At 55.6% G+C, this 26,902-nt stretch overlaps 1 protein-coding gene across 1 annotated transcript in view; it reads left to right on the top strand.

The window, feature by feature from the left end:
• DOCK6 (dedicator of cytokinesis 6) overlaps positions 1-26,902 on the top strand; it is a 43,286-nt gene that overhangs the window by 8,926 nt on the left and 7,458 nt on the right. Inside the window, exons 8-38 of the mRNA XM_004378326.2 lie at positions 1,334-1,419; positions 2,889-2,955; positions 3,050-3,199; positions 4,124-4,204; positions 4,285-4,438; positions 4,821-4,948; positions 5,062-5,155; positions 5,555-5,717; positions 8,848-8,965; positions 9,037-9,107; positions 9,440-9,578; positions 9,656-9,757; positions 10,503-10,589; positions 10,994-11,225; positions 11,489-11,650; positions 12,553-12,716; positions 16,719-16,814; positions 17,388-17,528; positions 20,018-20,131; positions 20,266-20,436; positions 20,901-21,040; positions 21,129-21,298; positions 23,098-23,258; positions 23,412-23,594; positions 23,945-24,071; positions 24,404-24,488; positions 24,635-24,731; positions 24,908-25,042; positions 25,354-25,506; positions 25,856-26,014; positions 26,103-26,203. Of these exons, the coding sequence (XP_004378383.1) occupies positions 1,334-1,419; positions 2,889-2,955; positions 3,050-3,199; positions 4,124-4,204; positions 4,285-4,438; positions 4,821-4,948; positions 5,062-5,155; positions 5,555-5,717; positions 8,848-8,965; positions 9,037-9,107; positions 9,440-9,578; positions 9,656-9,757; positions 10,503-10,589; positions 10,994-11,225; positions 11,489-11,650; positions 12,553-12,716; positions 16,719-16,814; positions 17,388-17,528; positions 20,018-20,131; positions 20,266-20,436; positions 20,901-21,040; positions 21,129-21,298; positions 23,098-23,258; positions 23,412-23,594; positions 23,945-24,071; positions 24,404-24,488; positions 24,635-24,731; positions 24,908-25,042; positions 25,354-25,506; positions 25,856-26,014; positions 26,103-26,203 (4,031 nt within the window). The remainder of the gene's footprint in view (positions 1-1,333; positions 1,420-2,888; positions 2,956-3,049; positions 3,200-4,123; positions 4,205-4,284; positions 4,439-4,820; positions 4,949-5,061; positions 5,156-5,554; positions 5,718-8,847; positions 8,966-9,036; positions 9,108-9,439; positions 9,579-9,655; positions 9,758-10,502; positions 10,590-10,993; positions 11,226-11,488; positions 11,651-12,552; positions 12,717-16,718; positions 16,815-17,387; positions 17,529-20,017; positions 20,132-20,265; positions 20,437-20,900; positions 21,041-21,128; positions 21,299-23,097; positions 23,259-23,411; positions 23,595-23,944; positions 24,072-24,403; positions 24,489-24,634; positions 24,732-24,907; positions 25,043-25,353; positions 25,507-25,855; positions 26,015-26,102; positions 26,204-26,902) is intronic.

Genomic DNA, 26,902 nt, shown 5'->3' on the forward strand with positions numbered 1-26,902 from the left:
GTGCATACAATTAACATACTCAGCTGCTAACCGAAAGGTTGGTGGTTATAGTCCACCCAGAGGTACCTCAGAAGAAAGGCCTGATGCTCTACTTCAGAAAAATCAGCCATTGAAAACCTATGAAGCATAGTTCTACTCTGACATATGTGGCAACACCATGAGTTGGGGTCGACTTGAAGGCAACTGGTTTTACTGTATGTTGTTGGGTGCCGTCGAGTCGATTCTGGCTCATTTCTTATTGCCCGTGAGTTGATTCCGACCCTAATATGACAGAGTAGAACTGCCCCTTAGGGTTTTCAAGGCTGTAATCTTTATGAGAGCAGATTGCCAGGTCTTTTCTCCTGAAGAGTGGCTGGTGGGTTCGAATCACCGATCTTTTTGTTAGCAGCTGAGTGCTTAACCACTGCCTTACCAGGGCTCCTTGTGTATTACTGTATACCTTATATTTATTCAAGAGTTTTTACTGAACACCTATTAACACCTCTATATTTATTTAACCAGTGTTTATTGAGTGCTTACTGTATATGCCTGTATTTATTCAGCCAATACTTATTGTGTGTTTACTGCATATTCCTATATTTAATCAAACAGCATTTATTAGGAACCTAGTGTATATCCCTGTATTTAATCAACCAACATTAATTGAATACCTACTGTGTATACCTTTTTTTTTTTTTAACCAACATTAGGCACCTACTGTATACAGCTCTCTTTTTATTTGGCCAACATTTATTGAGTGCTTACTATATACCTCTATTTATTCAGTCAGTATGTATTGGGTGCCTAGTGCATATCTCTATGTCAAATCAACATTTATTGAATGCTTTCTGTATATGTCTGTTTATCCAACCAACTTTTAGTAGGTACCTGCAGTATGTCTCTATATTTATTCACATAACATGTTTTGGTGTTTACTGTGTGGCAGGCACTAGGGATGCAGTTGTGAACAAGATAGACCTGGTCTCTGCCTTCACAGAGTTCACAGTCTACTGCAGGAGAGACCTGCCCCCTATTAGGAAATTCCAACCCAGACAGATAGCACCATGATGGTGGATGCCTAGAGTGTTGTGAACACCTAGAGGAGGTACCTGCCCGGGCCTGAATGGTCAGGGAAGGCTTCCTGGAGGAAGTGCCAGCTAAGCTGTGACCCGTATCATGAGCAGGCATTGAAAGAAGGAGGAAGGGCATCCCAGGCAGGGGGACTAGCACATGGGGTAGCTCAGAGGTGGGGGACTGAAAGGAGTCTAGTCTGAGGGTAGAGCTGGTCACGGGCCGGGCATTCCAGGCCCTTCCCGGAGGATGTGTCTTAGCTGCCCCCACTGGCTCCTGACAGGATGAGGCCGTGGAACGCTGCAGCCGCCCGGAGCCACCCCGTGAGCACTTTGGACAGAGGATCCTGGTCAAGTGTCTGTCCCTCAAGTGAGTGGTGCTGCCCTGCCCCTCCTTTCGGACGTGTGTGGAGACCGTGTGGGTTCCAGTGCAGGGCACGTGTTTGGCTCTTTCTGCATGAGTGATGTCATTACTGTGTGCAGCCTTCACACCCAGGAGGACACCTGTAGGCTTTTATGAGGGGAAATAATCCTTCCGTTTTCATCCTCAAAGCCACTAATCATTAAGTGTTAACGTGTGTCAGACGCTGTTCTCAGCCTTTCATGTATATTAACTTGTTGAATCCTCACCACAACTTTGTGAAATGAGTGTAGGTGTAGGTGGGGAAACTGAGGCACAGAGTGGCGAAATCTTTGTGCCCGAGAATACGTGAGTTGCGAGCAGCCCAGCCAAGATTTGAGCCCTGGCCCGGCTCTGATGCTGGAGTCCAGTGGTTGCCTGCTCTGCTGCTGGGACCCAGGGTGGAGGGGGCGCTGGCGACCTTGCGTCTGGCTTCCAGCCGCACAGGGCCCCCTCCGTGTCGGCCCCCGGGGAGCAGCCAGAGTGCGTGGGAATGGAGATGAACAGGATGTGGACTTGGACCCGAGCCTGCTCCTGCCCCTCCCCACCCTGAGTTCCTGCCGGAAAGACGGGGGCAGGAAAGGGAGGCTCTGGCCTGGCCTGAGGCCCAGGTGGGCCTCCTGCCCCAGGCACAAGGGTTGGGAACCGGCTCTGTGGGCTCGTCCAGCCATTCAACAAACACTTATTGAGCACCTACTGTGTACAGGACACATAACCGTGTGATGGCCACACAGGGCTGTGATGGGGGCTGGGGGCCAGAGGAGGCTCCTGACCCAGCCAAGGGGGGAGATGTCTGAGCTAAGATTCCAGGAGGAGGGGGATGAGCGCATGCTAGGTGGGGTCACAGCACGTGCAGAGGCTGGGAGACCTGTGTGGTTGGGCCACTGGACCATCCGGAAAGGGGAAAATGAGGCAAGAGGCGGCTGACCAGGCCACACAGGACTTTGTTCTCAGGGCAGTGGGAGCCTCTAGTTTCCAGATGCTTCCTTAGGAGGTACATAGTGACCAGGGGCCAGCAAGGCAGAGCACAACAGGCAGATGGTTACGGTGGCCATTCAGGCAAGCAGGGACAAGACCCAGCCCTGGTGGCAATGATGGCATGGCCCAAGGGGCCAGAGGACACCCCAGAGAAGGGCAACAGGGGGCCCAGGAGTCGAGAATTTCAAGATGGGGGAGACTGTTGTACCAAAAGCTGCCTCCATATCAACTGAACAAGGGCCAAAGTTGAGGGCTCTGTAAGTTACTAAGTCAGGGGATCTCTCAGTCCCTCAGTGTCTTCTTTTGCAAAGCCCATAGATGGTGGTTCCATATGACCCAAAGGGAATGGTATGCCCCCACAATGCACTGAGGCCGGGCGGGGGCCTCAGAGGGAGCAGGGTGTATGGGTGGCAGAGGGGTTAGGGAGAGCGTCTGCCAAAGAGCCCCCCATTCACCCACAGGTTCGAGATTGAAATTGAGCCCATCTTTGGGATCTTGGCCCTGTATGACGTGCGGGAGAAAAAGAAGGTAGGAGCCCCCTTTCCTCTTGCTGCTCCTCCTCCTCTTCAGGGGACTGTGGGCTTTCTGGAGGTTGTGGCCCAGCTGCCTCTCTTGCCCCCAGATCTCGGAGAACTTCTACTTCGACCTGAACTCAGACTCCACCAAAGGGCTGCTGCGGGTGCATGGCACCCACCCCGCCATCTCAACCCTGGCCCGCTCTGCCATCTTCTCTGTGACCTACCCCTCGCCTGACATCTTCCTGGTCATCAAGGTGCCCACTGGGGCTGGGTAAGGGGGTGATGAACGTGAGCGCCGCAGGTGCGGGCCCTGCTGTCCTGGATCGAGACAGACATGTCACCAGGAAGGGTGATCAGGGCTGTGATGGGGAGCACAGGCAGCAGCGGGAGCCCAGAGGAGACCCCTGACCCAACCCTGGTGGGGAGAAATCACTGAGGGCTTCCATGGAGAGGTGACAGCTGAGCTAAGACCATAGGGGATGGACAGCCTGGAGGAAAGGGCCTCCTGGGCACATGTAACAGCCCAGTAGAGCTAGGAGGCGAGGGAGATGCTGGTGGGAGGTTCGGGGACAGATGTTTAAAATGTTTCTTTTCTAAGTTGAGAATTTTTCAGCTTTTAGGGGAGGAGAACCTAGCTAGCACATTCATTTCAGATTTTCTGTTTCCAGGAGTGAGCTCAAGTTTCCTTTCCCAAAACATTACATTAGGTTACACTATTGAAACAAATTGGGCAGGTACAGTCAGGTGCTGCTCAAGGTCAGTCTTCACAGGGGTTCCTGCTTTTAGTCCTCACAGCAGCACCGGGACCTGGGGTGACCATGGCTCCCATTTTGTAAATGGGGAAGCTGAGGCACAGAGAGAGTCCAGGGTCCCCCAGCCCCTGGATGGTCAGGATTGCAGCCCAGACCCCATAGCCCAAAGCCACGCTTGGAGCAGCCTCTGTTTGCACCCAAAATGAAAATGTAAATGCAGGGAAAATCTTGGAAGCGAAAGGTGGGCTTGAGCCTGGGGTTTGGGGTGGAATTCAGGGGTGGGGAGGGCTCCATCCAGAGGGCAATGTGGACCATGGGAGGTGCTGGAGCCAGGAACTCGGGCGGATGGAGTGTCTGGGGGCTTGGGGGTCTAGGAGGCTGGGGGGCTACAGCCGGGCAGCACTTCACTCGGCCACCTGCCCACAGCTGGAGAAGGTGCTGCAGCAGGGTGACATCAGTGAGTGCTGCGAGCCCTACATGGTGCTGAAGGAGGCAGACACGGCCAAAGTGAGTGAGGAGGCTGGGCTCGGTGGGGGGGAGGCCACCCCACGGGGCTGGCCACTGAGCTGCTGGGGGTCCCCCCACAGAACAAAGAGAAGCTGGAAAAGCTGCGCCTAGCAGCCGAGCAGTTCTGCACCCGCCTGGGCCGCTACCGCATGCCCTTTGCCTGGACAGCTGTGCATCTCGCCAACATCGTGAGCTGTGCCGGGCAGACGGACCGGGACTCGGACTCTGAGGGCGGTGAGGAGGCGGGTGGGCTGATGGGGGCCCTGAGGCACAGACACCGTACCCAGTTTCAGTGGAGTCGACTGACTCATGGCAACACCATGTGTGTCAGAGTAGAACTGTGCTCCATAGGGCTTTCAGTAACTGATTTTTTAGTAGATCCCCGGGCCTTTCTTTTGACATGGCTCTGGGTGGACTTGAACCACCAGCGTTTCAGTTAGCAGTCAAGCATGTTAACCATTTGCACCACTCAGGAATTAGACTACCTAGGGCCTGGCAACTCGGGGCGGGGAAGGGGCGCCCTCTGGTGGCCACACTCAGTACCAGGCCTGAATCTCCGTGGCTCTTTGTCCCTCCCTGTCTCTCGTCTGTCCTTCTCTGACACTGTCTCCCCTAGAGCGCCGACCCGCCTGGACTGACCGCCGCCGTCGGGGGCCCCAGGACCGAGCGAATAGCGGGGACGATGCCTGCAGCTTCTCCGGCTTCCGCCCAGCCACACTAACTGTCACCAACTTTTTTAAGCAGGTGCTGTGGCTGTGGGACAGGGGGCTGAGGGGCACTCAGGGACCCCCATGGCCCTTCTGCCTTGGGGACCCCCCAGCCCCTCGCCCCAGCTCATGGGGGCGGGTCACGTGCAGGAGGCCGAACGTCTCAGTGACGAGGACCTCTTCAAGTTCCTAGCGGACATGCGGCGGCCATCTTCCCTGCTACGGCGCCTGCGGCCCGTGACCGGTGCGTGGCGTACCCCGTAAACAAGAGGTGTCGCTGTCATACAGTCTCTCAACAAGCACACACTGACCACTTACTGTGCTAGGCATGGGGACCCAATGATGACTGTGACAGACAAGTCCCCGATGAGAAAGAGAATAGAGGAGACAGTGAGTAGGTCAAATGGTGGATGTGGTGGCAGAGGGAAGACTGGGCAGGTCCCGAAGGCAGAGCTGATCAAACGTGGGGTGAGAGAGGAGTAGGGGTGATGGCCAGCATTCTGAAGGATGGAGCCACCTGAAGGGCATTGTGGGACAGTAAAAGCCCTGACCCTACAGCCCAGCGAGGGTGGGGCTTCAGCCATGAGGCCCCATCACCCCAGGGTCTCAGGTTGGTGCCAACTGGCTTCCTCCCCTTCCCCAGCCCAGCTCAAGATCGACATCTCTCCGGCTCCCGAGAGCCCCCACTTCTGCCTCTCCCCAGAGTTGCTGCACGTCAAGCCCTACCCAGACCCCCGGGGCCGGCCCACCAAGGAGATGCTGGAGTTCCCTGCCCGTGAGGTCTACGCCCCCCACACCAGCTACAGGTACAGCCCTCGAATCGAGCACGCAGGCACCAGGCTGAGTGGAGTCCTTCTCTCCAGACATGCAGACACCCGGGTTAATACCTCTGCTCTGCTTTAATGGGCTTGAGTGGCCATTAAGGGGCACATATCCTTCTACTCCTCCCCAATAGGGCTGTGTCCTCTGCCTGTATCCCTGCCTGCTTCTGTCTCTCTATGGCTGGAAGCAGGGTCCGGCACCTTGGCTGACCCCAGTGAACAGGCAGCGCCTCCTTGCACAAGGGCTGCGCGGGGTCGTGGAAACGTCCCTTGCTGCGTGTCTGGTCCTCAGTTCCGCCTAGGCGAGCTCAGGCTGGGAGCGCCGCTGTGTGGAGTCTGGGGAGGGAGAAGCAGCTTAGCCAAGTGAGGTGGCCCTGCATGCCCAGCTGTCCTGCACTGCCAGCTGCCCTGCATGCCCAGCCCCTGCCAGGCAGCCCCCGCCAGGCAGCCCCCACCAGGCTTACCGCTCCTGGATCTGTTGCAGCCTTTGCTGCTGTGCCACTATCTCTCGCCTCTGTCGGTGCATGTGGCCCGTGAGGGTCCACACAATGTGACTCTGCTTGTCTGCGTGGGCCTGCAGGGATGAGACGGAAACCTCAGCTGGGGCCGCCTCACCTCCCATGCCCCCACCCTGCCCAAACCAAAAACCAAACCCATTGCTGTCAAGGCAATTACGACTCATAGCGAACTTATAGGACAGAGGAGAACTGCCTGGTGGGTTCCAATGTGGTCCTTTCGGTTAGCAGCGAGTGCTTAACCACTGCATCACCAGGGCTTCAAATCCCACCCTGCCCAGGCCCCCCCACTGCAGCTTTGTGACCCAGCAAGTCACTGACCCTCTGTAGCCTCAGCTTCCCCATCTATAAAATGGGGATAAAATAGTCCTCTCCTCATGGGCTTATTGGATCCTATGGGTTGTTAAAGGGCTTGGTACTTATTGGGCACTCAATAAATGTTACCAGTTACTCTAATCAGCATGTATTGAGTGCCTGCTGTGTACCCTGTCCAATGCTGAGTATTGTACTCACATCAAGTCCCTGGCTCTGCTCTGAGACATCAGTTATTGCCCTTATTTGCAAACAGGGAAACTGAGGCACAGAAAAGGAGGTGGGTTTTGCCCGGAGCTACATAAAGTAGAGGCCATAGAGCTGGGAGGCTGACCTAGAGGTCTGTGGGACTCTAGGTTCAAAGTTCCTGGCAAGTTCTGGCTAGGAATCAAGGTCCCAGCATCCCAGGGCTGGGACCCCCTTACCTTTAAGGCCTCAAATTCGTGGCGTGCATTGCCCAGCCAGGTGCCCTGCAACCGGACTTCTAGCTGCTGCACTTTGTCCTGCAGCACCTGCTGTGTCTGGGCCACCTCCCCCAGTGTCTGCGCCATGGCTTCCGCGTGCAGCTGCAGGGCATTCTCCTCCGTCTGCTCAACAGATGGGGGCACATTAGGTGGATGACCAACTCGTCTGTTTGTCCAAGACTTTCCTAGCTTCATCAGGGAAAAGTCCTACATCCTGGGAACCCCCTCAGCCCTGGGCAAACCGGGATAGTTGGTCATCCTAGACATTAACTCCACTGCAGACTCCTACCCACCCCACGGTGTCCCGGCTACAGTGCTCACCTGTATCTCCAAGAGGCCTGTGTGTAGCTCCTGGGCTGCGGCCTGGCCCCGGCTGACCTCCTTCCCCAGGAGCCCCAGCGTGTGGCCATAGAGGTCCAGGCTGCGTCCAGCCTCCGTCAGTCGAGCTTCCGTCGTCCTGTACACACTGTTGAGGGCCTGGCCCAGCTGCAGGGTGCCATGGAAGAGCAGGGTCAGTTCCTCATGCTGTGCCGGCTCGGGGCTGCCTGTGGGGGCCGCTAGGACAGGCTGGGCCACCGTTACTAGTGTCCACAGCAGGCACAGAGCGAGCACGGGCATGGCAGAGGATCTCAAGTACAGCCACAGTGCCACTGTCTCTGCCTTTTATGTTCTGACACCCCCCTTAGCCCCTGGTCAATCGTTAACTGGCCACCTGGCTACTGTGTGTTGTGCAAGTGCCTGGCGGTGGTGCGACCATTGCATCAGACGAGTGCGTGGCCGGCCCACGCTGGGATCACGCTGCCTGGGGCTGGGGCCAGGTGGGGGTGGGGGCAGGGAGAGAACATCCCAGCTTCAGACTCACCTTCTGGGGGACCCTGTGGCTCACCCCACTCACCCCAGTTTCCCTACCTGTGGACAGGCATGGCAACAATAATGGTCATAATAGTGAGGCATTTATGAGCACCAACTGTTTGCCCAGAATTGTTATAACCTCCATTACTGTATCTCCTGACCTCAAAGTCGGCAATGTGGGGCCTCTATTAGCCTAATTGGCAGCTAGGGAAGCGGGTATAGCTGGTGGAGACTCGCTGGAGGCCACCCGGCAAGACTCCAGGACACACACGTGCCCCAGATAAATGCCATTTTACTCACTGGGCGACTTGGGGCCAGTCCCTCCGTTCCCCATCCATAAAATGGAGGCAATGCTGGTCGTGGCTATGAGCAGTAAATGAATTATTTCATGTCAAGTGCTTCGAACAGAGCTCGGCACACAGCAGGTGCCACGCAAGTGTTTGGTGCGGTTCTTCTGTTGTTTATCCTCATTGGTGTTGTTGCTCAGCTGGGAGGTTCGACGCCTCCATCACACAGAGAGGAAAACCAAGGCCCAGAGGGAGGTTGAGGCTTGCGCACAGTTGTCCCTGGGGCAGGAGGCGGGATTCTGACTAGCCCCTCCCTCTGACCCCAGTCTCAGTTTGCCCACCTGAAAGACAGGCCAGATAGCCCTAGTGGCCTCTCGGGACTGCGGTCAGGCCCCGGGGCCTGGTGAGGATGGGGCTCAGGCCTGACTGCTGGCCCTGAAGTGCTGCTTGGCCCCAGCGGCTGCTCCTGACATAACCGTCTGTTCCCCATCAGAGCACCAGAGTCCATCTGTGCTCCCTGGGTGTCATCTGTCCCTACCCTGCCAGTCATGCGTCCAGCCCCTCCATGGCCCAGCTGCCTGGCCCTCTTTCCCCCTGACTCTGTGTCCTAGGCCAGGCTTCTTCTTCCACCTGCGCTGCCCCTGGCTGGGCCACGTGTGCTCTCTGATCCTCCCCTCACCCACAGGAACCTGCTCTACGTGTACCCGCACAGCCTCAACTTCAGCAGCCGCCAGGGCTCTGTGCGCAACCTCACCGTGCGTGTGCAGTACATGGCGGGCGAGGACCCCAGCCAGGCCCTGCCGGTCAGTGGCTGTGCCCAGGAGGGTGGGGGTGGGGAGGTCTCTGGCGGGCCCATCACGATCCGCTCCTCCAGGTCATCTTCGGCAAGTCCAGCTGCAGTGAGTTTGTCCGCGAGGCCTTCACACCAGTGGTCTACCACAACAAGTACGTGGGCACCAGGCTGGCGGGGCAGGAGTTCTGGGGCACGAATGGGGGCCAGGGTGACACAGTGGGGCAGCACTGATGGCACTACCGCAGGCGGGAACGGGGGAGGGAGATGGGGCAGTAATGGGAGGACCAGTGGCTGTGGCACTGCGGACACGGCAGTACCATGGGAAAACCAGGAGCTACAGGCCTGGGGGCACGAATGTGGGAACCTGAGGCAGACAGCAGGGGCAGCAGGGCCCCGGACACACTGGGGGGAAAGCATGGAGGGTTTTGGGGTAGACATGGGGGATCCCAGCCCCTAGCAGAACCCACCCATCCGGCCCGGCCAGGTCCCCTGAGTTCTATGAGGAGTTCAAGCTGCGTCTTCCGGCCTGTGTGACTGACAACCACCACCTCCTCTTCACCTTCTACCACATCAGCTGCCAGCCTCGGCCGGGCACGGCTGTGGAGACGCCCGTGGGCTTCACGGTGAGCGTCCCGCCCCCAGCCCACCCGGCCCCCCACCCAACCCTAGCCCACTTGAGCTGACCCCCGCCTCTCCCCAGTGGATCCCGCTGCTGCAGCACGGCCGCCTGAGGACCGGCCCCTTCTGTCTGCCCGTGTCTGTGGACCAGCCCCCGCCCAGCTACTCCGTGCTCACACCTGACGTAGGTGCCCCGGCCCTGCCCTCAACGCACCATTTCCCTAGTCATGCTTCCCAGGCTCCCACGCCGTGTCCCCCGTTAATGCATTCCCTGCCTTCCCAGTCATGCCCCTGGGGCCTCACTGACACCCATTAGTGCTTCCAAGTCTCCTGCCTCACGTCCCACCATTAACACCCGCCTTGCTTCCCGTTAATGCCCTGTGAGCCTTGTTGTCCCTCTATTAGTACTTCCAGGGCCCTGCCTACCTCATCACCCCATTAATGCCTCTGTGTGTAGCCTACTGCCCCCATTAGTGCCCTTCCTGTCCCCCAGCTAGCCCTAGCCCTGCCTCATTAACAGCCCCCTGTGTCTGCACTCTGTCTCCATTAACATACCCACTGCGTCTCCACCCCACCACCCTTACCTCCCCATCACTGTCTCCCCGTTAGTACTTCCAGGGCCTGCGCCTGCCTTACCCCCATTAATGCTCCACCGGCCCCGCTTCCTGCTCATGCTCCCATTATGCGCAGCACTGGTGTCTAGTGCCCCTGGTTCATATCGTGTCTCCATTCTCCCTTCTCATTAGCATCCCAGGCTTCCAACCTGCCCAGTGGGGCCCATTAGTGCTCGCTTGCCATCTGCCCCCTCTCTGGGCTGCTCCCCGAGGCTGGGTCACCCTCTGGCCACCAGTGTGGCAATGGCTGGGGCTGGTGGTGTGACCAGCGAGGGAGGGGCAGGCTGGTGCCCACTCGGTGCCTCCCTCCCGCAGGTGGCGCTACCGGGCATGCGCTGGGTGGACGGCCACAAGGGCGTGTTCAGCGTGGAGCTCACAGCTGTGTCCTCTGTGCACCCCCAGGTACGCGGTGGGGCAGGGACCCACGAGTCCTGCCCTGCTTCCCTCCTTGCCTGCCCTGGGATTGGGCAACAGTTTTCGCTGGCCAGGGAAGCCTGGCCTCAGGCCGAGTACGTGACTGTGGTCAGCCCGACCTGGGCACTCAGGAAAGCTGCTGACTCAGGCAGGGGCGGCTGTGCGAATGGCCACCCCAGCTGGGGCCTTGGGGCTTCCCATGGTCACTCAGGCCACCTGTTCGGCTCACGCCCCCTCTTTTCTTCCTTTAATGTTCATCCCTTTGTTCACTGGTCCCTTGGCATGCCTGTTGATTTGTGGGGTCTCTGCCCACTCAGCCCCCCAGTAAAGCACCCAAGGCCTGCCTGCACCAGGGCCCTGGCCCTGCCCTGCTCACCCCAGCCTTCTCCCAGGACCCTCACCTGGACAAGTTCTTCACCCTGGTGCACGTCCTGGAGGAGGGGGCCTTCCCATTCCGGCTCAAGGACGCCGTCCTGAGTGAGGGCACCGTGGAGCAGGAGCTGCGTGCCAGCCTCGCGGCACTGCGCTTCGCCAGCGCTGAGCCCCTTGTCGCCTTCTCCCACCACGTGCTGGACAAGCTCGTGCATCTGGTCGTGCGGCCCCCGATCATTGGCGGCCAGATTGGTGAGCCGGGGTGGCCTCAGTTCCCCCACCTGGAAAATGGTCCCTCAGTCCCCTGGTCCTGGGTGATCTCCCATAGCCGTTTATTTCTCTGGCCTCAGTTTCCCCATCTGGAAAATGGCTCCTCAGTCCCCTGGTCCCAGAGTAGGTCTCATGTGATCCCTTGATGGCCACATGACCTCTCAGACCCTATGTTTCCTCTGGGAGATGGGTGGGGAGGCCAGCGACCCTTGGCCCTAGAACTTGACCTCTGCTCTGCCTGGCAGTAAACCTGGGCCGTGGTGCCTTTGAAGCAATGGCCCATGTAGTTAGCCTTGTCCATCGGAGCCTGGAGGCTGCCCAGGATGCTCGCGGTCACTGCCCACTGCTGACTGCCTATGTCCACTATGCCTTCCGCTTGCCTGGTGCCGAGCCCAGCCCCCTGGGTGGTACGTATTGGTTGGAGACTGGGCGGGGGTGGGGGTGGGATGGCCAGCAGGAAATAATCTGAGAGAAGAGCAGAGGAAACAGCATGTGCAAAGGTCCTGAGGCAGCACAGGTCTTGGCTTGTTTGAGCTACTTGCAAGAGAAAATTTTGCCTGTTTTTGCCCCACCCACAGGAGTGTGGTCTCTCTATACTTGACTGACAGGTAACTTAGCCAGTCAGCAATTATCTTAGGTAGCCTGATGCAGGGACTCAAGCTGGGCTGCCTGGCTTTAAATCCCAGCTCTGCCTCCTGTGACCCTGGGCAAGTGACATCACCCCTGGGCATTAGTTTCCCCATTTGTAAAATGGGGATAATAATACCAAACAATGGCTGTCAAATCAATTCCAACTCATGGCGACCCCATGTGTGTCAGGGTAGAACTGTGCTCTGTAGGGTTTCCAGTGGCTGATTTTTCAGAAGATCACCAGGCCTTTCTTCCGAGGCACCTCGGGGTCTACTCAAACCTCCAGCCTTTCAGTTAGCAGCTGAGTACTTAACCATTTGCACCACTTAGGGACTAGTACCCCCCACCATGGGGATGCTGGTAATTGTAAATGACATCATAATCCATGCAAAATTCTTGGCACAAAGTGAGCACTCAAGCTGAAATTTTTTTATTCACTAAATAGTTAATAATGACCACTCACCCCTGGTGGCGCTTACTATGTGCCAGCCACTATTCTCAGTATCTTGATCTCTCTAAAATCCCTATGAGGCAGCAGCCATCATCACGCCCATTTTATAGGTGAGGAAGGTGGAGGCTCAGAAGAGGAAAGTGACTTTGCTAAGGATAGCCACCTGGGAAGGGGCTGGGGCTCACCAGGCCGGGTGGGCAGTGGTTGACCATGTTCTTCCCTCCCCAGGGGCCCCTCTGGTGACTGTGCAGCCTGCCACGTTGGCCCGTGGCCCTGGCCGCCCCGCAAGCCTCTACCTGGCCCGCTCTAAGAGCATCAGCAGCAGCAACCCCGACCTGGCAGGCACCCCTGGCTCTGTGGACGATGAGGTCTCCCGTATCCTGGCCAGCAAGGTAGGGCAAGGGGGGCCCTGGAATCTCAGCCTCAGTGGCTGTGGCTGCCAGATTGGTGGGTGGCTGATCTTACTGTTGGTAGGAGAGTGGAGAAGATCTGTCAGACAGAACAGCATACACCAAGGCTGGACAATGGGCAGTGGGACAGCTGTGGCTGTCACAGCGTTGGGGGCTGTGACTTTGCACTGGGCTCTCCACCTTGTGGCTGCCCCAGGGTGGGTGGCAGGGTGCTTGGTATGGTGTCAAAGAGGACAGCGTGTGCCTGGTGCAGCAGGTGCATATACGTGTGCATATACGTACATGCACATTTTCCAGGATGGCAGATGGGTACCCATGGGGGCTCATGGGTGATCCGTTCTTGGTGTTTTGTGCTGGGCCCTCCATGCTGGCAGATTCTACCACTTATCCATGTATCTCCAGGGCATCGACCGCTCGCACTCCTGGGTGAATTCTGCTTATGCTCCAGGGGGCAGCAAGGCCGTGCTGCGGCGGGCACCCCCTTATTGCGGGGCTGACCCCAGACAGGTGCCCCTCCCTCCCTGCCCCTGCATGTGTGTGAGCATGCGCTCTTCCCACCTCCCTTGCTGCACCAACTAACCTAGGGGGACTGCCTGAAGGAGGAGGCAGGCCTGCCTGCCTCTGGGGCTGTGGAGTCTGTGTTATAGGCACCACAGGGTCATCGGAACCAGCCTCTTGCCATTACGCAGGTCACAGCGTCAGGCAGCAACAGAAGGGATGGGGTGATATGTAAATAGCATGCAGATGATGCACAAATCTATTCCCCTCCAGCCTCACCACCCCACCCCCCAGCATGGCCCTTCTGCTCCCTTAATCCACTGACGCACGATTCCCACCTCTGCTCAGCAACCTCTCAACTGTCCTCTTGGCACAGCCAACCTGAGTAGTGCCAAGAGGGCAGAACTGAGCCTCTGGGCTCCCCCATACCACTTCAGACAGAGTGGACAGTTCCTGCTACCTGCCCCTTCCATGCACCTGGTGTGGGGAGGGGTCCCCTCAAACAGATCTGGGTTCTAGTCCTACCTCTCCTGCCCTAGACAGTTGGCCGCCCCTCACTGAGCCTCTGCTATCTATAAGGTTTTCACTGGCCCGTTTTTTCAGTGGTAGATTGCCAGGTCCTTCTTCCCAGTCTGTCTTAGTCTAGAAGCTCCGCTGAAATCTGTCCACCATAGGTGACCCTGCTGGTATTTGAAATACCGGTAGCATAGCTTCCAGCATCACAGCAACACACAAGCCACCACAGTAAAACAAACTGACAGACGGGTGGTGGATTACATCTTAACATAAAAAAAAAATCCTCACAACTGAACCGATAAGCAACATCATGATAAACGGAGAAAATATTGAGGTTGTCAAGGATTTCATGTTACTTGAATCCACAATCAATGCCCATGGAAGCAGCAGTCAAGAAATCAAACAATGTATCACACTGGGCAAATCTGCTGCAAAAAGATATCTTCAAGGTTTTAAAAAAGCAAAGATGTCATCTTCAGGACTAAGGTACACCTCACCCAAGACATGGTATTTTCAATCCTTTCATATGTGTGCAAGAGCTGGACAATGAATAAGGAAAACCAGAGAAGAATTGATGCCTTTGAATTGTGGTGTTGGTGAAGAATATTGAATATACCATGGACTGCCAGAAGAACACACAAATCTGTCTTAGAGGAAGTACAGCCAGAATGCTCCTTAGAAGCAAGGATGGTGAGACTTCGTCTCACATACTTTGGACATGTTATCGGGAGGGACCAGTCCCTGGAGAAGGACATCATGCTTGGTAGAGGATCAGGGAAAAAGAGGAAGACCCTCAATGAGATGGATTGACACAGTGGCTGCAACAGTGGGCTCAAACATAACAATGATTGTGAGAATGGCGCAGGACCGGGCAGTGTTTTGTTGTTGTACGTGGGATCGCTATGAGTCGGAACTGACTCAGCGGCACCTAACGACAATACAGAGCCTCAGTTTCCTCATTCATCAAATGAAGGTCTCTGAATTTTCAGAGATGGTAAGGACTCAAAGTAAAGTGCTCAGCACAGGAACCCGAGCCTGGGAGAGAGTCAGGGCGCAGCACAGCCAGGGTTTGGGTGTAGGGCTTGCTCCCCGACCCAGCATCGCCCCTGAGCAGCCAGCAGTTCGGGAAAATAGTCACGGACCAGGCCCGCACACAAGTGTCTAACTGCACAGCGTGAAAAGTGTGCTGAGGGCAACAGCAGGACGGGGACCAGCCCCCCTCCGGTGGTCAGAGAGGCCTCTCTCAGGAGGTGACAAGCAAGCTGAGACCTGGAGGGTGACTGGAGCCAGCCAGGGGAGGCAAGACGCTGCAGGTGGAGGTGGGGCCGTGCTTGTGAGCCCTCTCCAGGGAGAGCCCTGCAGGGGCTGGTCTACCCTACACACTTGGTCCCAGATCCCAGTTCTGTGCCTGTCACCAAGGTGACCTGCACCCCCAGCAGGCCTAGGACACCATCAGCAGCACTGGCGGAGGGGACCTTTGGACAGTTCTCTCTAGGAATTGCTGGAAGTCTGTTCATGGGCCCTGACCCTGGTGTTTTTAACAAGGCTGCCCCCAATGCCCTCCGTTCCCTTTGGAGAGCAGTAGAAGGAGACGAGGTGGGGCGATGTGGCACCCCAGGCAGGAGGCAGCATAGAGCGAGAGGACCTGGCACGGACGGGCTTGGGGGCTGGGCAGGCTCCATCACCAATGCCTCCTCACCCGTTCAGCTGAGGAATACAAAGAGGTGCTCGGGCCCCCACACCCATTTCACAGATGGGGACACTGAGGCTGATGAGGCCCAAAGCAAGGCTGGAAGAGGGCCAGGCCTAGAACCCGGGACTCTCGGCTCCTCTTGCTGCCTCATCTCTATATCACCTCTTTTGTCCTTATCTTCCTTCTTCTCTCCCCCATCTACGCTCGTCCTCTGCTGTGTCCTGTCTTCTCTCTTTCCTCTCTCCACCCCGCCCTGGTCTATACTTTGCCTCTGCTCTGTCATATCTTCGATCCTTCCTCTCTCCACCGCCCCCCGTCTATGCTTCTCCTCTCCTCTGTCCTATCTTCCCTCCCTCTCTCCCCCATCTACACTCGTCCTCTCCTGTAAACTCACTGACTCTCCCTCGCCACTCCTGTCCACACGCACTCCCGCCATCTGCACTAAGTACACCTCCTCTGCCTGCACCCTGCCCCTGTCCATCCTTTCCGTCTCCTCCATGCCTCTCAGCTATGCTCTTCTCGCCAGTGGGCTCCCCCGTGATACCCTCTTCTCCTCCCTCTGCATTCTCACCTCTTCTGTCCCTCACGTTGCATTCCTGGTCATTCTCATCACACTCCTTCCTTCTCTGTTCACCTCATACGCCTTTACTATTATGAACACATCTTTCTCCATCCCCTTTTCTTCCTTCCACACCTCCACCACCCCATCCATGCCCCCACAACCCCACCACACCCACAGATTTCCTCCGTCCACACCGAGTCTCGCCTCCTCCCCTCCTCCATCCACACCTCGTCTCCCTTCTTCTGGCCACACTGACTTGTCTCCCCTCCTCCGTCTACACGGACACATCCATCCCCCGTTGACGCCCCCACCGCCTCCACCCACACTAACCCCTCCTCGCCATTCTACCCTCTTCATCCCATCCCATCATAGGCCATCGACCGCAACTCTAGCCGAGCCTCTTCTTACCTCGAGGGCTGCTCCTTGGCCCCGCCAGCCTCTCAGCCGAGACCCACTGCACAGAAGGTAGTGGGGGAGTTGGGTGGGTGATTCCATTTTTGCCCCTGCCCCAGTCAAGGGGTCTAGACCTCCCTGCCTCCAGCCCAGCCAGGTCTGGAGAGGCGGGGAGGGAGAGGACAACACCTCCCTCTGCTCCTTCCCTCCTGCATGGCCTGCGCTACTCTAACCCAGGCCCTCCGCTGCACCCTCCCATCGTGCCCTCCGGAGGGGGGTGGGGCTCCTCGGCTCTCGGTGACCCCCTCCCTCCCGCCCCCAGCTTCTTCACGAGGAGCTGGCTCTGCAGTGGGTGGTGAGCAGTAGCGCCGTGCGCGAGGCCATCCTGCAGCAAGCCTGGTTCTTCTTCCAGCTCATGGTGAGACGCCCCGTCCCCGCGTGGGAGAGAGAGGCCCCCTGAGACTGTACCTGGAACCCCCTCCACAGAGAACGAGAGACACTCCTCCACACGTTTCTCATGAGATTGTCTGAAGAGACCTTTGCCCACAGAGGAGACCCCTACTCCAAGACATATCCCCAGAGAGAGAGGAAGACCCTTTGATCACATTTAAGAACCCCTCATAGTCTTCAAGTGGTGGTCTTGAAAGACCCTTCTCCCGCGGAAGACACACTCCAGGCCCTTGCTGGCCACACCCCCACAGCCCCCTGTCCCACCCACAGACTTCATTCACAGGACTGCTCAAAGCCACACCCACACCTCAGTCTTCCCCACCCCTCACACTTCTCCAGGGTCCCTTCAGGCCCCGCCTAGGGCTTTTTCAAGCCCCATCCACAGATCTCAAGACCTGCCCTTAGGCCCCACCCACAGCCCATAGCCACAGGATTCAAGCTCCACCCCAGGCCCGTCATGCCCACCTTTAGCCCACCTCCCTGGCTGCTAAAGCTACTCAGTCCCTCAAGCACCGCCTTGGCCCTCTCCGCCTGAACCCAGGTGAAGAGCATGGCACTGCACCTGCTTCTGGGCCAGCGGCTGGACACGCCCCGCAAGCTGCGTTTCCCCCGGCGCTTCCTAGATGACATCACAGCCCTCGCGGGCTCTGTGGGCCTGGAGGTGATTACCCGCTGCCACAAGGTGCGAGGTCTGGGGCCTAATGGGAAGACTGGCTGGAGGGAGGATGGCGAATCCATCAGGCCTGGGTGCCAATCCTGCCCTGTGCCTCCTGGCTGCTGGATGAGTCTGTTCTTTCAGCATCAGTTTATTGAGCACCTACTGTGTGCACAGCCCTGCGCTGGGCACTCGAGGCAGGCAGTCCATGGGAAGCTGACTTCGAGGGAGACACTTGAAGGAGATGAAGGAGGAGCCATGCAGACATTTGGGGGAAAAGCACCCCAGGCAGGGGGAACAGCAAGTGTAAAGGCCCTGAGGCAGGGCTGGGCCTTGACTTTTAAAGGGTCAGCAAGGAGGCAAGTGTGGCTGGAGCAGAGTGAGCTAGGGGGAGAGAGGGAGGAGAGGAGGGCATGAGGCAGATCCATTAGCCCTCAGCCCAGTCAGTGCTGGTATATAGTAAGTGCTTAATAAATGGATGTTGGTGGTCTGAGGCCCTGGCCTTGTCCAGGCCCCAGATCACCCCCTCCAGTATCTACAGGGGCTACTGTTGTGGCTGTTAGTGCTGTCGAGTCAATTCTGACTCATGGCGACCGCATGTGTGCAATTAGAACCACTCCGTAGGGTTTTCAAGGCTGTGACCTTTTGGAAGCAGATCGCCAGGCCTATCTTCTGAGGCACCTCTGGGTGGGCTTGAACTGCCAACCTTTCAGATGGTACTACAGCAATTAATCATTTTCTTCACCGAGAGAAATCTCCATGAAGCTAGGTAGGCAATCATATTAAAAATAGTAATAAGATTGAACGCTTACTGTATGTCTAAGCACTTTAGATGGATTACATCATTAAATTCTCCCAACAAGGCCATGAAGTTAGTGTTGTTGTAATCTCCATCTTACTAAAACAGGGAGTGTAAAAATGTGAGAATGACTGAATAGCTTAACCTGGTGCCATAAGACTGGGAAGGGGCAGAATCCCAGCCTCCAGCTCCGAAGTCCCCACCTTCACCACCAGCTTAGGGGGACCAGAGGGCACATGCCTGCATGACAGGGGTGGCCACCACTCAGCCAGCCAACACCCTGCAAGAATGCGGGTCTGCTGTGGCTAGAGTGTCTGATTTTTAAAGAGAGATGGGACTTCTGGATTTTGATGGGAACTTTCCAGATTTTTGAAATGCTGTGTGGGCCAGAGCTGGCCTTTGCGCAATCCAAAGTGACCTCTGCTCTGGTCTCAAAGGTCTTGACCTTGTTTCTCTGGAACCTCCCTCAAGGGCCAGTGTTCCCAAGGGCTGACCCTGATGGTGAGGAAGCCATCCTCCAGAAAGGGCTGCAGGGAAAGTACAGCACCCCCAATAAGCATCATTGTCGCAGCCGCTAGTGGGACATCAGTGACAGGCTGTGGCGGTTTCATTCATTCACTCAACATTTATTGAGTACCGACTGTATCGATCTCCATACACAGGCAGACCTGGTTCCTGCCTCTGTGGTCTTAAGAGTCCATGCAAATTTTGTATGGGATTGCTTTGGGCTGCAGGGAACTGAGGGCCACTAAGCCTAATGCAGGGAGTGAGTTAGGCCACAGGGTGACTCACGAGAGCATGAGGGCAGAACAGGTGCCAGCCAGGCCTTGGGGGCCCACCAGCCTCCTCACTGTTCTTCACACTTACCAGGCATGTTCTGCCTCAGGGCCTTTGCAATTGCTGTTCCCTCTACTCACAATGCCTTTCTCCCTTTGGCTCTTTCTCATCCTTTGGACCTCTCTTGAAACATCACCCTGTTCTATTGTCTTAACGATCAGGAACTCTTTTATTTGTTGTCTGTCACCCCCAAGACTGAGTTTGTCTGTCTTGTTCACAGGGCTTGGTACATAGTAGGTGCTCAGTAAATGTTGTTAAATGATTAAGGAGGGTGTATTGGTTAGGGTAGAGGTTATTTTGCTCTGACACAATCACAAGTGGTTTAAAGGTGACCAGAGTTTATTTTTGAACATAAGTGGGCCTGGTCCTTGCAGGTCCACCCACCGTATCTACAGTACAAGCTGGGGGAAGGGAAGGACCTGCCCCCTCCATTTAAGTGGTCACCTCACTTCTTCTCATATCCTTTTGGGCAGCATGTGGTCACATGGGTACACCCAGCTGCAAAGGAGGCTGGGAAATGTAGTCTCTACCCAGCTCTGAACTCTGAACCAGGTATTCTTTTACCCTACAAGAAGGAGAAAGGATCTTGGGGGAGTGTCAGTAGCTAGTCTCGACCATGGGTGTGTTATTTCAATCTGAGAGAGAGAAGAAAGAAAAGAGTCCTGAATGGAGCCTTGAAGAACGTTGACACATGAGCATGGGGAAGAGAGGGTAGTTAGAGGGAGGAGGACAACCAGGATCGGCCAGAGCCCAGGGTGTGTCAAGAAGGCTCAAGGCTTTGGCGTGGTGGTGTGGCTTCTGGAGGTCCTGGGGGCCCAGGTGGGGACAGAGGCTTTGCTGGGGAGTGTGGGCATGGGCTGACAGGGCTCTGTGCCCCCAGGATGCGGAGCTGGCTGAACGCCTCAACACCAGCCTGGCCTTCTTCCTGAGTGACCTCCTGTCCGTGGCTGACCGTGGCTTTGTCTTCAATCTGATCCGGGCCCACTACAAGCAGGTAGGGGTGGGTATGACAGGCATGGCGGGAATGTGTCCCTGCAGGTATGGCAGGTGATATGGATGACATGGCAAGAGTGGTGGGTGCAGTGAGCAGAGCAGTGTACCTTTTGACCCCGCCCTTCCCCCCTACAGGTGGCCACACGTCTGCAATCGGCCCCCAACCCTGCAGCACTGCTGACCCTACGTATGGATTTTACCCGCGTCCTGTGCAGCCATGAGCACTACGTGACTCTCAACCTCCCCTGCTGCCCTCTGTCACCCCCGGCCTCACCTTCGCCCTCCGTATCCTCCACCACCTCCCAGGTGGGCCAGCCTCACTTCTGGCTCCTAGTCTTGACTTACGATCTCTCACCTTCAACCCATCTTTTCTGGCTCTCTCATCTTTAACTCTCTTATAGTAGGCCACTGCCCGGGTGGACTGACCCCTCACTTATGACACCTGATTCTGGGCAGTTTCCCAGGAGACTAGGTTCTCATTTCTAACCCCTAAACCCTAAATCCCAGGCCTGCATTTCATCTGCTACTTCTCAGATCTCTGACCTTCGATTGCATGCTCTCTCTCACCTCCCAGATAGGTTAATCCCAACTTCTCATCTCTGGCCTTTAACCCCATACCCACTGTCACTTCCAGATGAGTTAACCCCAGCCTCTCACCTGGTCCTTGACCTCATGACTTCTGTCACCTCCCAGATGGCTTTGACCCCTCACCTCTGACACTTGACTACTGGCCCTCTGCCATCTCTGATTTCTACCCCCACCCTCTGCAGAGCTCTGCCTTCTCCAGTCACGCCCCAGACCCCAAGGTGACCAGCATGTTTGAGCTGAGTGGGCCATTCCGCCAGCAGCACTTCCTGGCTGGCCTCTTGCTGACGGAGTTGGCACTGGCCCTTGAACCTGAGGCTGAGGGGTGAGCTCAGGTCCTTTCCAGCCCCAGGAAGGGTGGGGAAGTCCAGGAGCCTTGTCTGCCCCATTCTGAGCACCCCACTACCCCACAGAGCATCCCTGCTGCACAAGAAGGCCATCAGTGCCATCCACAGCCTGCTCTGTGGCCATGACGCTGACCCCCGCTACTGTGAGGCCACTGTGAAGGCCCGTGTGGCCGAGCTATACCTGCCACTGCTCTCACTTGCACGGGACACACTGCCGCGGCTACATGACTTTGCTGGTCAGTGGGACAGGGCAGGGTGGGGTAACATGATCCAGGGGCTTGATGGCACAAGGCACAGAACAGGAAAGGTGGGAGAGTAGAGTTAGAGGAAAGACCACAGGCATTAGGGCCAGCAGAGCAAGTTCAAGTCCTGCCATGTGAGCCCAGTCAAGCCATTAACATTTCTGAGCTTTAGGTTTCTCACTGGTAAAATGGGGAAGGTAATAGCACTAACCACTACATTGGGTTTTATGAGAATCTGGGGAACTGTAGTACTGGTACATTATCAACATACACTAAATGGGAGATGTTATTATAACATTTATTATCTAAGAACAGAGATGTGAGGAAGGGAAGGCAGGGTGAAAAGATGGTTGGAACCCTGCTTCCATTTATTCATTCAACTTTTGAGGAGCAGTGTAGTACAGTGATCGGAAGCACAGACGTAGGATTTGTGGGTTGATCTCTTCCATCAGTTTGGAGAAATTTTCAGCCATTATCTCTTGATTTTCTTCCTGCCTTGCTTTCTCTCTCTCCTCTCCTTCTAGGACTCCAATTACACGTATGTTAGATATTTTGATTGGGTCGCATGTGCTTGTTATGCTCTGTTCTTCTGTTGTTGTTTTTTTTCCCTCTCTGTGCTTCAGTTGGAAAATCTTCTGTTACTTGTCTTTAAGTTCACTAGTACTGTCTTATACTGTGTCTGGTCTTGTGTTAACTGCATCCATTGAGTTCTTAATTTTAGATGTTATATATTTCAGTTGTAAAGTGTCCATTTGATTTTTCCTTTTTTTGGAGATTCCAATTGTCTGTTGAAATTCTCCATCTTTTTGCCCATTTTTGTCCATCTTCTAATTTTTATTGTTAAGTCCTTGTCTGCTAATGTCAATGTTTGGTCATCTGTGGGTCAGCTTTTATTGTCTTTTCTCTCTTCAGTCACATTTTCTTGCCTCTTCACATATCTTGTAATTTTTTATTGTATTTTGAACATTGTACATAAAAGAACCAGAGACACTGAAGGGATATCATCTTTCCCCAGTGAGGGTTCCTCTTTCTCTCTCTTAGGTAGGCAGGATGAGAAGCTAATTACCTCAGTCCAGTCAGGAATTGAGCAGGTTTGAGCTGGGCTGGAGCTTTTTTAAACTCAGTTAACTTTTTGTTTCAAACGTCTCTAGGGTGAGACCTGTTGTGTATTTTTTGTCAGCTCCTCCCTCTGGTGAGACTTCTTTTACGGGGAGAGAGAGATTTTTTAAGATCATAGGTTTTGGAACTAGACTATTTAGGTTAAAATCTTAATTCTGCCGTTTATCAGCTGTATGATCTCCTGGGCAAGTAACTTAACATCTCTGTGCCTCAGGGTCCTCATCCATAAAGTAGGGATAATAAAAGTACTTACCTCATGGGTTATTTTGAAGATTGAAAGTTAATATGTTTAAAGTGCTTAGAACAGGGCTTGGCACATAGTAAATAATACACAAGTGCTAACTGATGCTATAATAACAACAGTGGTATTTATTATCATGGTCATCATAGTCTTTACTATTAACTACTCCTGTGGGCCGGACTTTGTTTTAAATAAGCATATAGCGGTGGTCAGAGCAGATACAGTTCAAGCCCTTGTGGATCTTACAAACAATTATACAATTAATGTAGCAAATTAAGATAAGTAAGCTCTAGGAGCAGATAATTGGGAACCCCTGCCTGTTCTAGGGGTTTGTGTAAGGGAAGGCTTCCTTGAAGAGGTGACCTTTGAGGTGAAATTTGAGACAGAAGAGACAGCGCTTATCCAGGTCTCATTCTTCTCTTCCTCCCCACAGAGGGCTCAGGACAGAGGTCAAGGCTGGCTTCAATGCTTGACTCAGACACAGAAGGGGAAGGGGACATTGGAGGTATCATCAACCCCTCAGTGGCCATGGCCATCGCCGGTGGCCCCCTGGCCCCTGGCTCCCGGGCCAGCATCTCTCAGGGGCCACCATCAGTAAGTACAGGGCTTGTCCCCAGAGACACTGTCCAAGTGGGTGAGAGAAATTATGTAATGAGATACGCATCAGCCCCTACTCATCCTCTGTGGAGAAAATGGACAGGTTTGACTCTGCTCTTCCTGAACACCCTGTCCTCTCTCTGACACCAGGCTTCTCGCTCAGGCAGCCCACTCTCTGCTGAGTCTAGCCGGACCTTGCTGGTGTGTGTGCTGTGGGTACTGAAAAATGCAGAGCCAACCCTGCTGCAGCGCTGGGCTGCAGACCTGGCTCTTCCTCAGTTGGGTCGTCTCTTGGACTTGCTGCACCTCTGCCTAGCTGCCTTCGAGTACAAGGTTCGAGAGGATGGGCAGGGGACTAGGGTGTAGGAGGCAGGCTGGGTATGGATTACACAACAGGACCCTGGTCTATGGGCTGAGGGTAAAGGGGTGGACTGTTTCTGCACACAGGTTCCATAGGGGCTGAGGGTAAAGGGGTGAACTGTTCTCGTGCTGAGCCAAGGAGTAAAGGGAGAATTGTTTTCATAAATAGAATTCATAAGGTACTGAGGGCTTGGGATAAAGAGATGAACTATATCTTCAAGCACAGGGTTTTAGAGGTGGGAAGGTGTTAGAAGAAGAGGACTGGCCCAGGTCCCACAAAAAGAGGCAGGGTCAGCCTTAAACTCTAGTTCTCTTCCCTCCAGGGGAAAAAGGCCTTTGAGCGCATCAACAGCCTCACCTTCAAGAAGTCACTGGACATGAAGGCTCGCCTAGAGGAAGCCATCTTGGGAACCATTGGAGCACGACAGGAGATGGTGCGACGGAGTCGTGGTGAGGAGCCCGTACCCCACACACACAGTCCCCACCAGATGCTCCCAATCTGTGTACCAGGGGCCCCAGGAGAGCAGCCATCCCTAGCCCTCTGGCTCCAAGAAAGAAATCTATGTGTCATCCTTGTACACAAGGGTCTCTGTGTTCCCTACCGGTCTCACATGTTGTCACGTCCAAGTGTGCGTGTCCACTCACTCAGGAAGTGTCTGCTTGACCTGGTGTTTTTGCACATTATCCCATCCCATGTGTGTACCTTTGTGCCTGTGTTTTTTTCCTCACGGTTATATGTGTCCTTATGTTTTTGCACATCTGTGAACCTGTGCATGTCTCAGAGAGAAGCCCGTTTGGGAACCAGGAGAATGTACGCTGGCGGAAGAGCATCACACACTGGAGACAAACCTCGGACCGTGTGGACAAGTGGGTGTGGGTGGCAAGTGGTTCACTGGACTGAGGCCAGTTTCCAGAGAGCTGGCGCCCCCAGGGCAGCCAAGGGAGGGGAAAAGCTCAGTCATGGGGTGGAGTCTGGCCTTGAGTGGCTCCCCCAAGTCCCTCTTCCTCTCCAGGACCAAGGATGAAATGGAGCATGAAGCCTTGGTGGATGGGAACCTGGCAACGGAGGCAAGTCTGGTGGTTCTGGACACACTGGAGATCATTGTGCAGGTAGGGCTTGATCCAGCATCTGTCCTGACCTCTGACTCCACCAAAGTGCCCTGTGATCTCTGACTCTCAACCTCTGACTTGGTAATCCCATTCCTTCCCTGACCCATAACCACCCCAGTCTCTTAACACTTGGGTTTCTGACCCCTGTGGCCCTGTGACTTCTGTTCCCCTCCCAGACGGTGATGCTGTCAGAGGCCAGGGAGAGCGTCTTGGGGGCGGTGCTGAAGGTTGTGTTGTACAGTCTGGGCAGTGCTCAGAGTGCCCTCTTCTTGCAGCATGGCCTGGCCACCCAACGGGCCTTGGTGTCCAAGGTGAGCACCACTACTTGACCGCACTGGTTGTTAGAGTAATAATAGCAGCCCATTCATTGAGCACCTACTGTGTGCCAGCAACTGCATGAGGCAAAGAATCCTTAACTGCAATTGACAGAGGAGAAAACTGAGGCTCAGAGTGGCAAAGTCGCTCGCCCATGGTCACTTGAATTCAGGTCTGACTCCAAAACCTGCTGTACTCGGCCACACAAACAGATGCCCTCGTCCCCTAGCCCAAGTCACCACCTGGAACCTTCTGAGCCAGAACAGGGAGGAGCTGAACAGTGTCTGTCTGGGCCCTGGGGGGGCAGTTCCCAGAGCTGCTGTTTGAGGACGACACGGAGCTGTGTGCTGACCTCTGCTTGAGGCTCCTGCGCCACTGTGGCAGCCGTGTCAGCACCATCCGCACGCACGCCAGCGCCTCACTCTACCTCCTTATGCGCCAGAACTTCGAGATTGGCAACGTGAGTGGCGGGGGTGTTGGTGCCTGGTGTATGCGAGGCCGTGGCGGGGCTGTTGGTGCCTGGTGTACCTGAGGCTGTGGCGGGGTGTTGGTGCCTGGTGTACGCGAGGCTGTGGCAGGGGTGTTGGTGCCTGGTGTACGCGAGGCTGTGGCGGGGTGTTGGCGGCTGATGTACATGACGTGCGGCGGCTGGCTGGGGATCTCAGCACGACAGTGAGGAAGGGGAGAGGCAGAAGGAGGGGTCAGAGCACAACAGCAGGTTAAGCAGGCCCTGGTGTGAGGGGGCGGGGCTGGATGAGGGCCTGGTGTCCGAGGCTCACAGGTACACCCTGTCTCCCCCACCCTCGCAGAACTTCGCGCGCGTGAAGATGCAAGTGACCATGTCGCTTTCGTCCCTGGTGGGGACGACGCAGAACTTTAGCGAAGAGCACCTGCGACGTTCACTCAAGACCATCCTCACCTATGCCGAGGAGGACGTGGGGCTGCGGGACAGCACCTTCGCCGAGCAGGTGACACCTGCTGGACCCCGAGCCCCGCTGTCTCGGCCCCTTGACTTCCCAGCACCCTCATTGCCACCCACACATTCCCTGGCTCCAGGTCCAGGACCTGATGTTCAACCTGCACATGATCCTGACAGACACAGTGAAGATGAAGGAGCATCAGGAGGATCCCGAGATGCTCATTGACCTCATGTACAGGTGAGCAGGGCCAGGTGGACAGGTGAGGGGCACAGAGGCAGTGAGAGGGACAGCTGAATGGCTATATGAGAAGGTGAGGAGGGGGCAGGTGAGTGTACAGGTGGTAAGAGGGACGGGTGAGGAGGGGGCAGGTGAGGAGGGCCGAGGAGAGCAGACAGATGAGTGGGGACAGGTGAGCATTACAGGAGAGATCAAAGTAAGGTGAGGGCAGGTCAATGTACAGGTGAGAAGGCAGATGAGGATGACTGAGGACTAGGACAAGTGAGGGGATAGGTGGGAAAGACAGGTGACATGCGAACAGGTGAAGGGGTGAACAGGTCAGGGGAAAAAGTGACTTGGAGGGGAAGAGAGGGGTATTTAGTAAGAAATAGAGTTGGGGAGGGGTGGACAGATGATAGAGGGAGGGAGGTGATATGGAAGGGGTGGGTCGGGTAGACAGGTGAGAGGGAGACAGGTGAAATGGTGCATAAGTGAGGGGAATGGTGAGTGGGGGGAGGGGCTGACAGGTCTGCAGGTAGAGTCAACTGATGAGCAGAGGAATAACTGAGAGAATGACAAGTTGGGAGGGTGCAAGGTTGGCTAAATGAGGAGAGAGGTGAATAGAGGAATTGGAAAGATGATGGACAGGTGAGGAGAGAAGACTGGGAAGACAGGCGAGGGATTGGACAGGCGGGAATAGGTGAGAGGATAGACAGGTGA

This window comes from Trichechus manatus, unplaced genomic scaffold (assembly GCF_000243295.1).
Source record: "Trichechus manatus latirostris isolate Lorelei unplaced genomic scaffold, TriManLat1.0 scaffold00057, whole genome shotgun sequence".
NCBI lineage: Eukaryota > Metazoa > Chordata > Mammalia > Sirenia > Trichechidae > Trichechus > Trichechus manatus.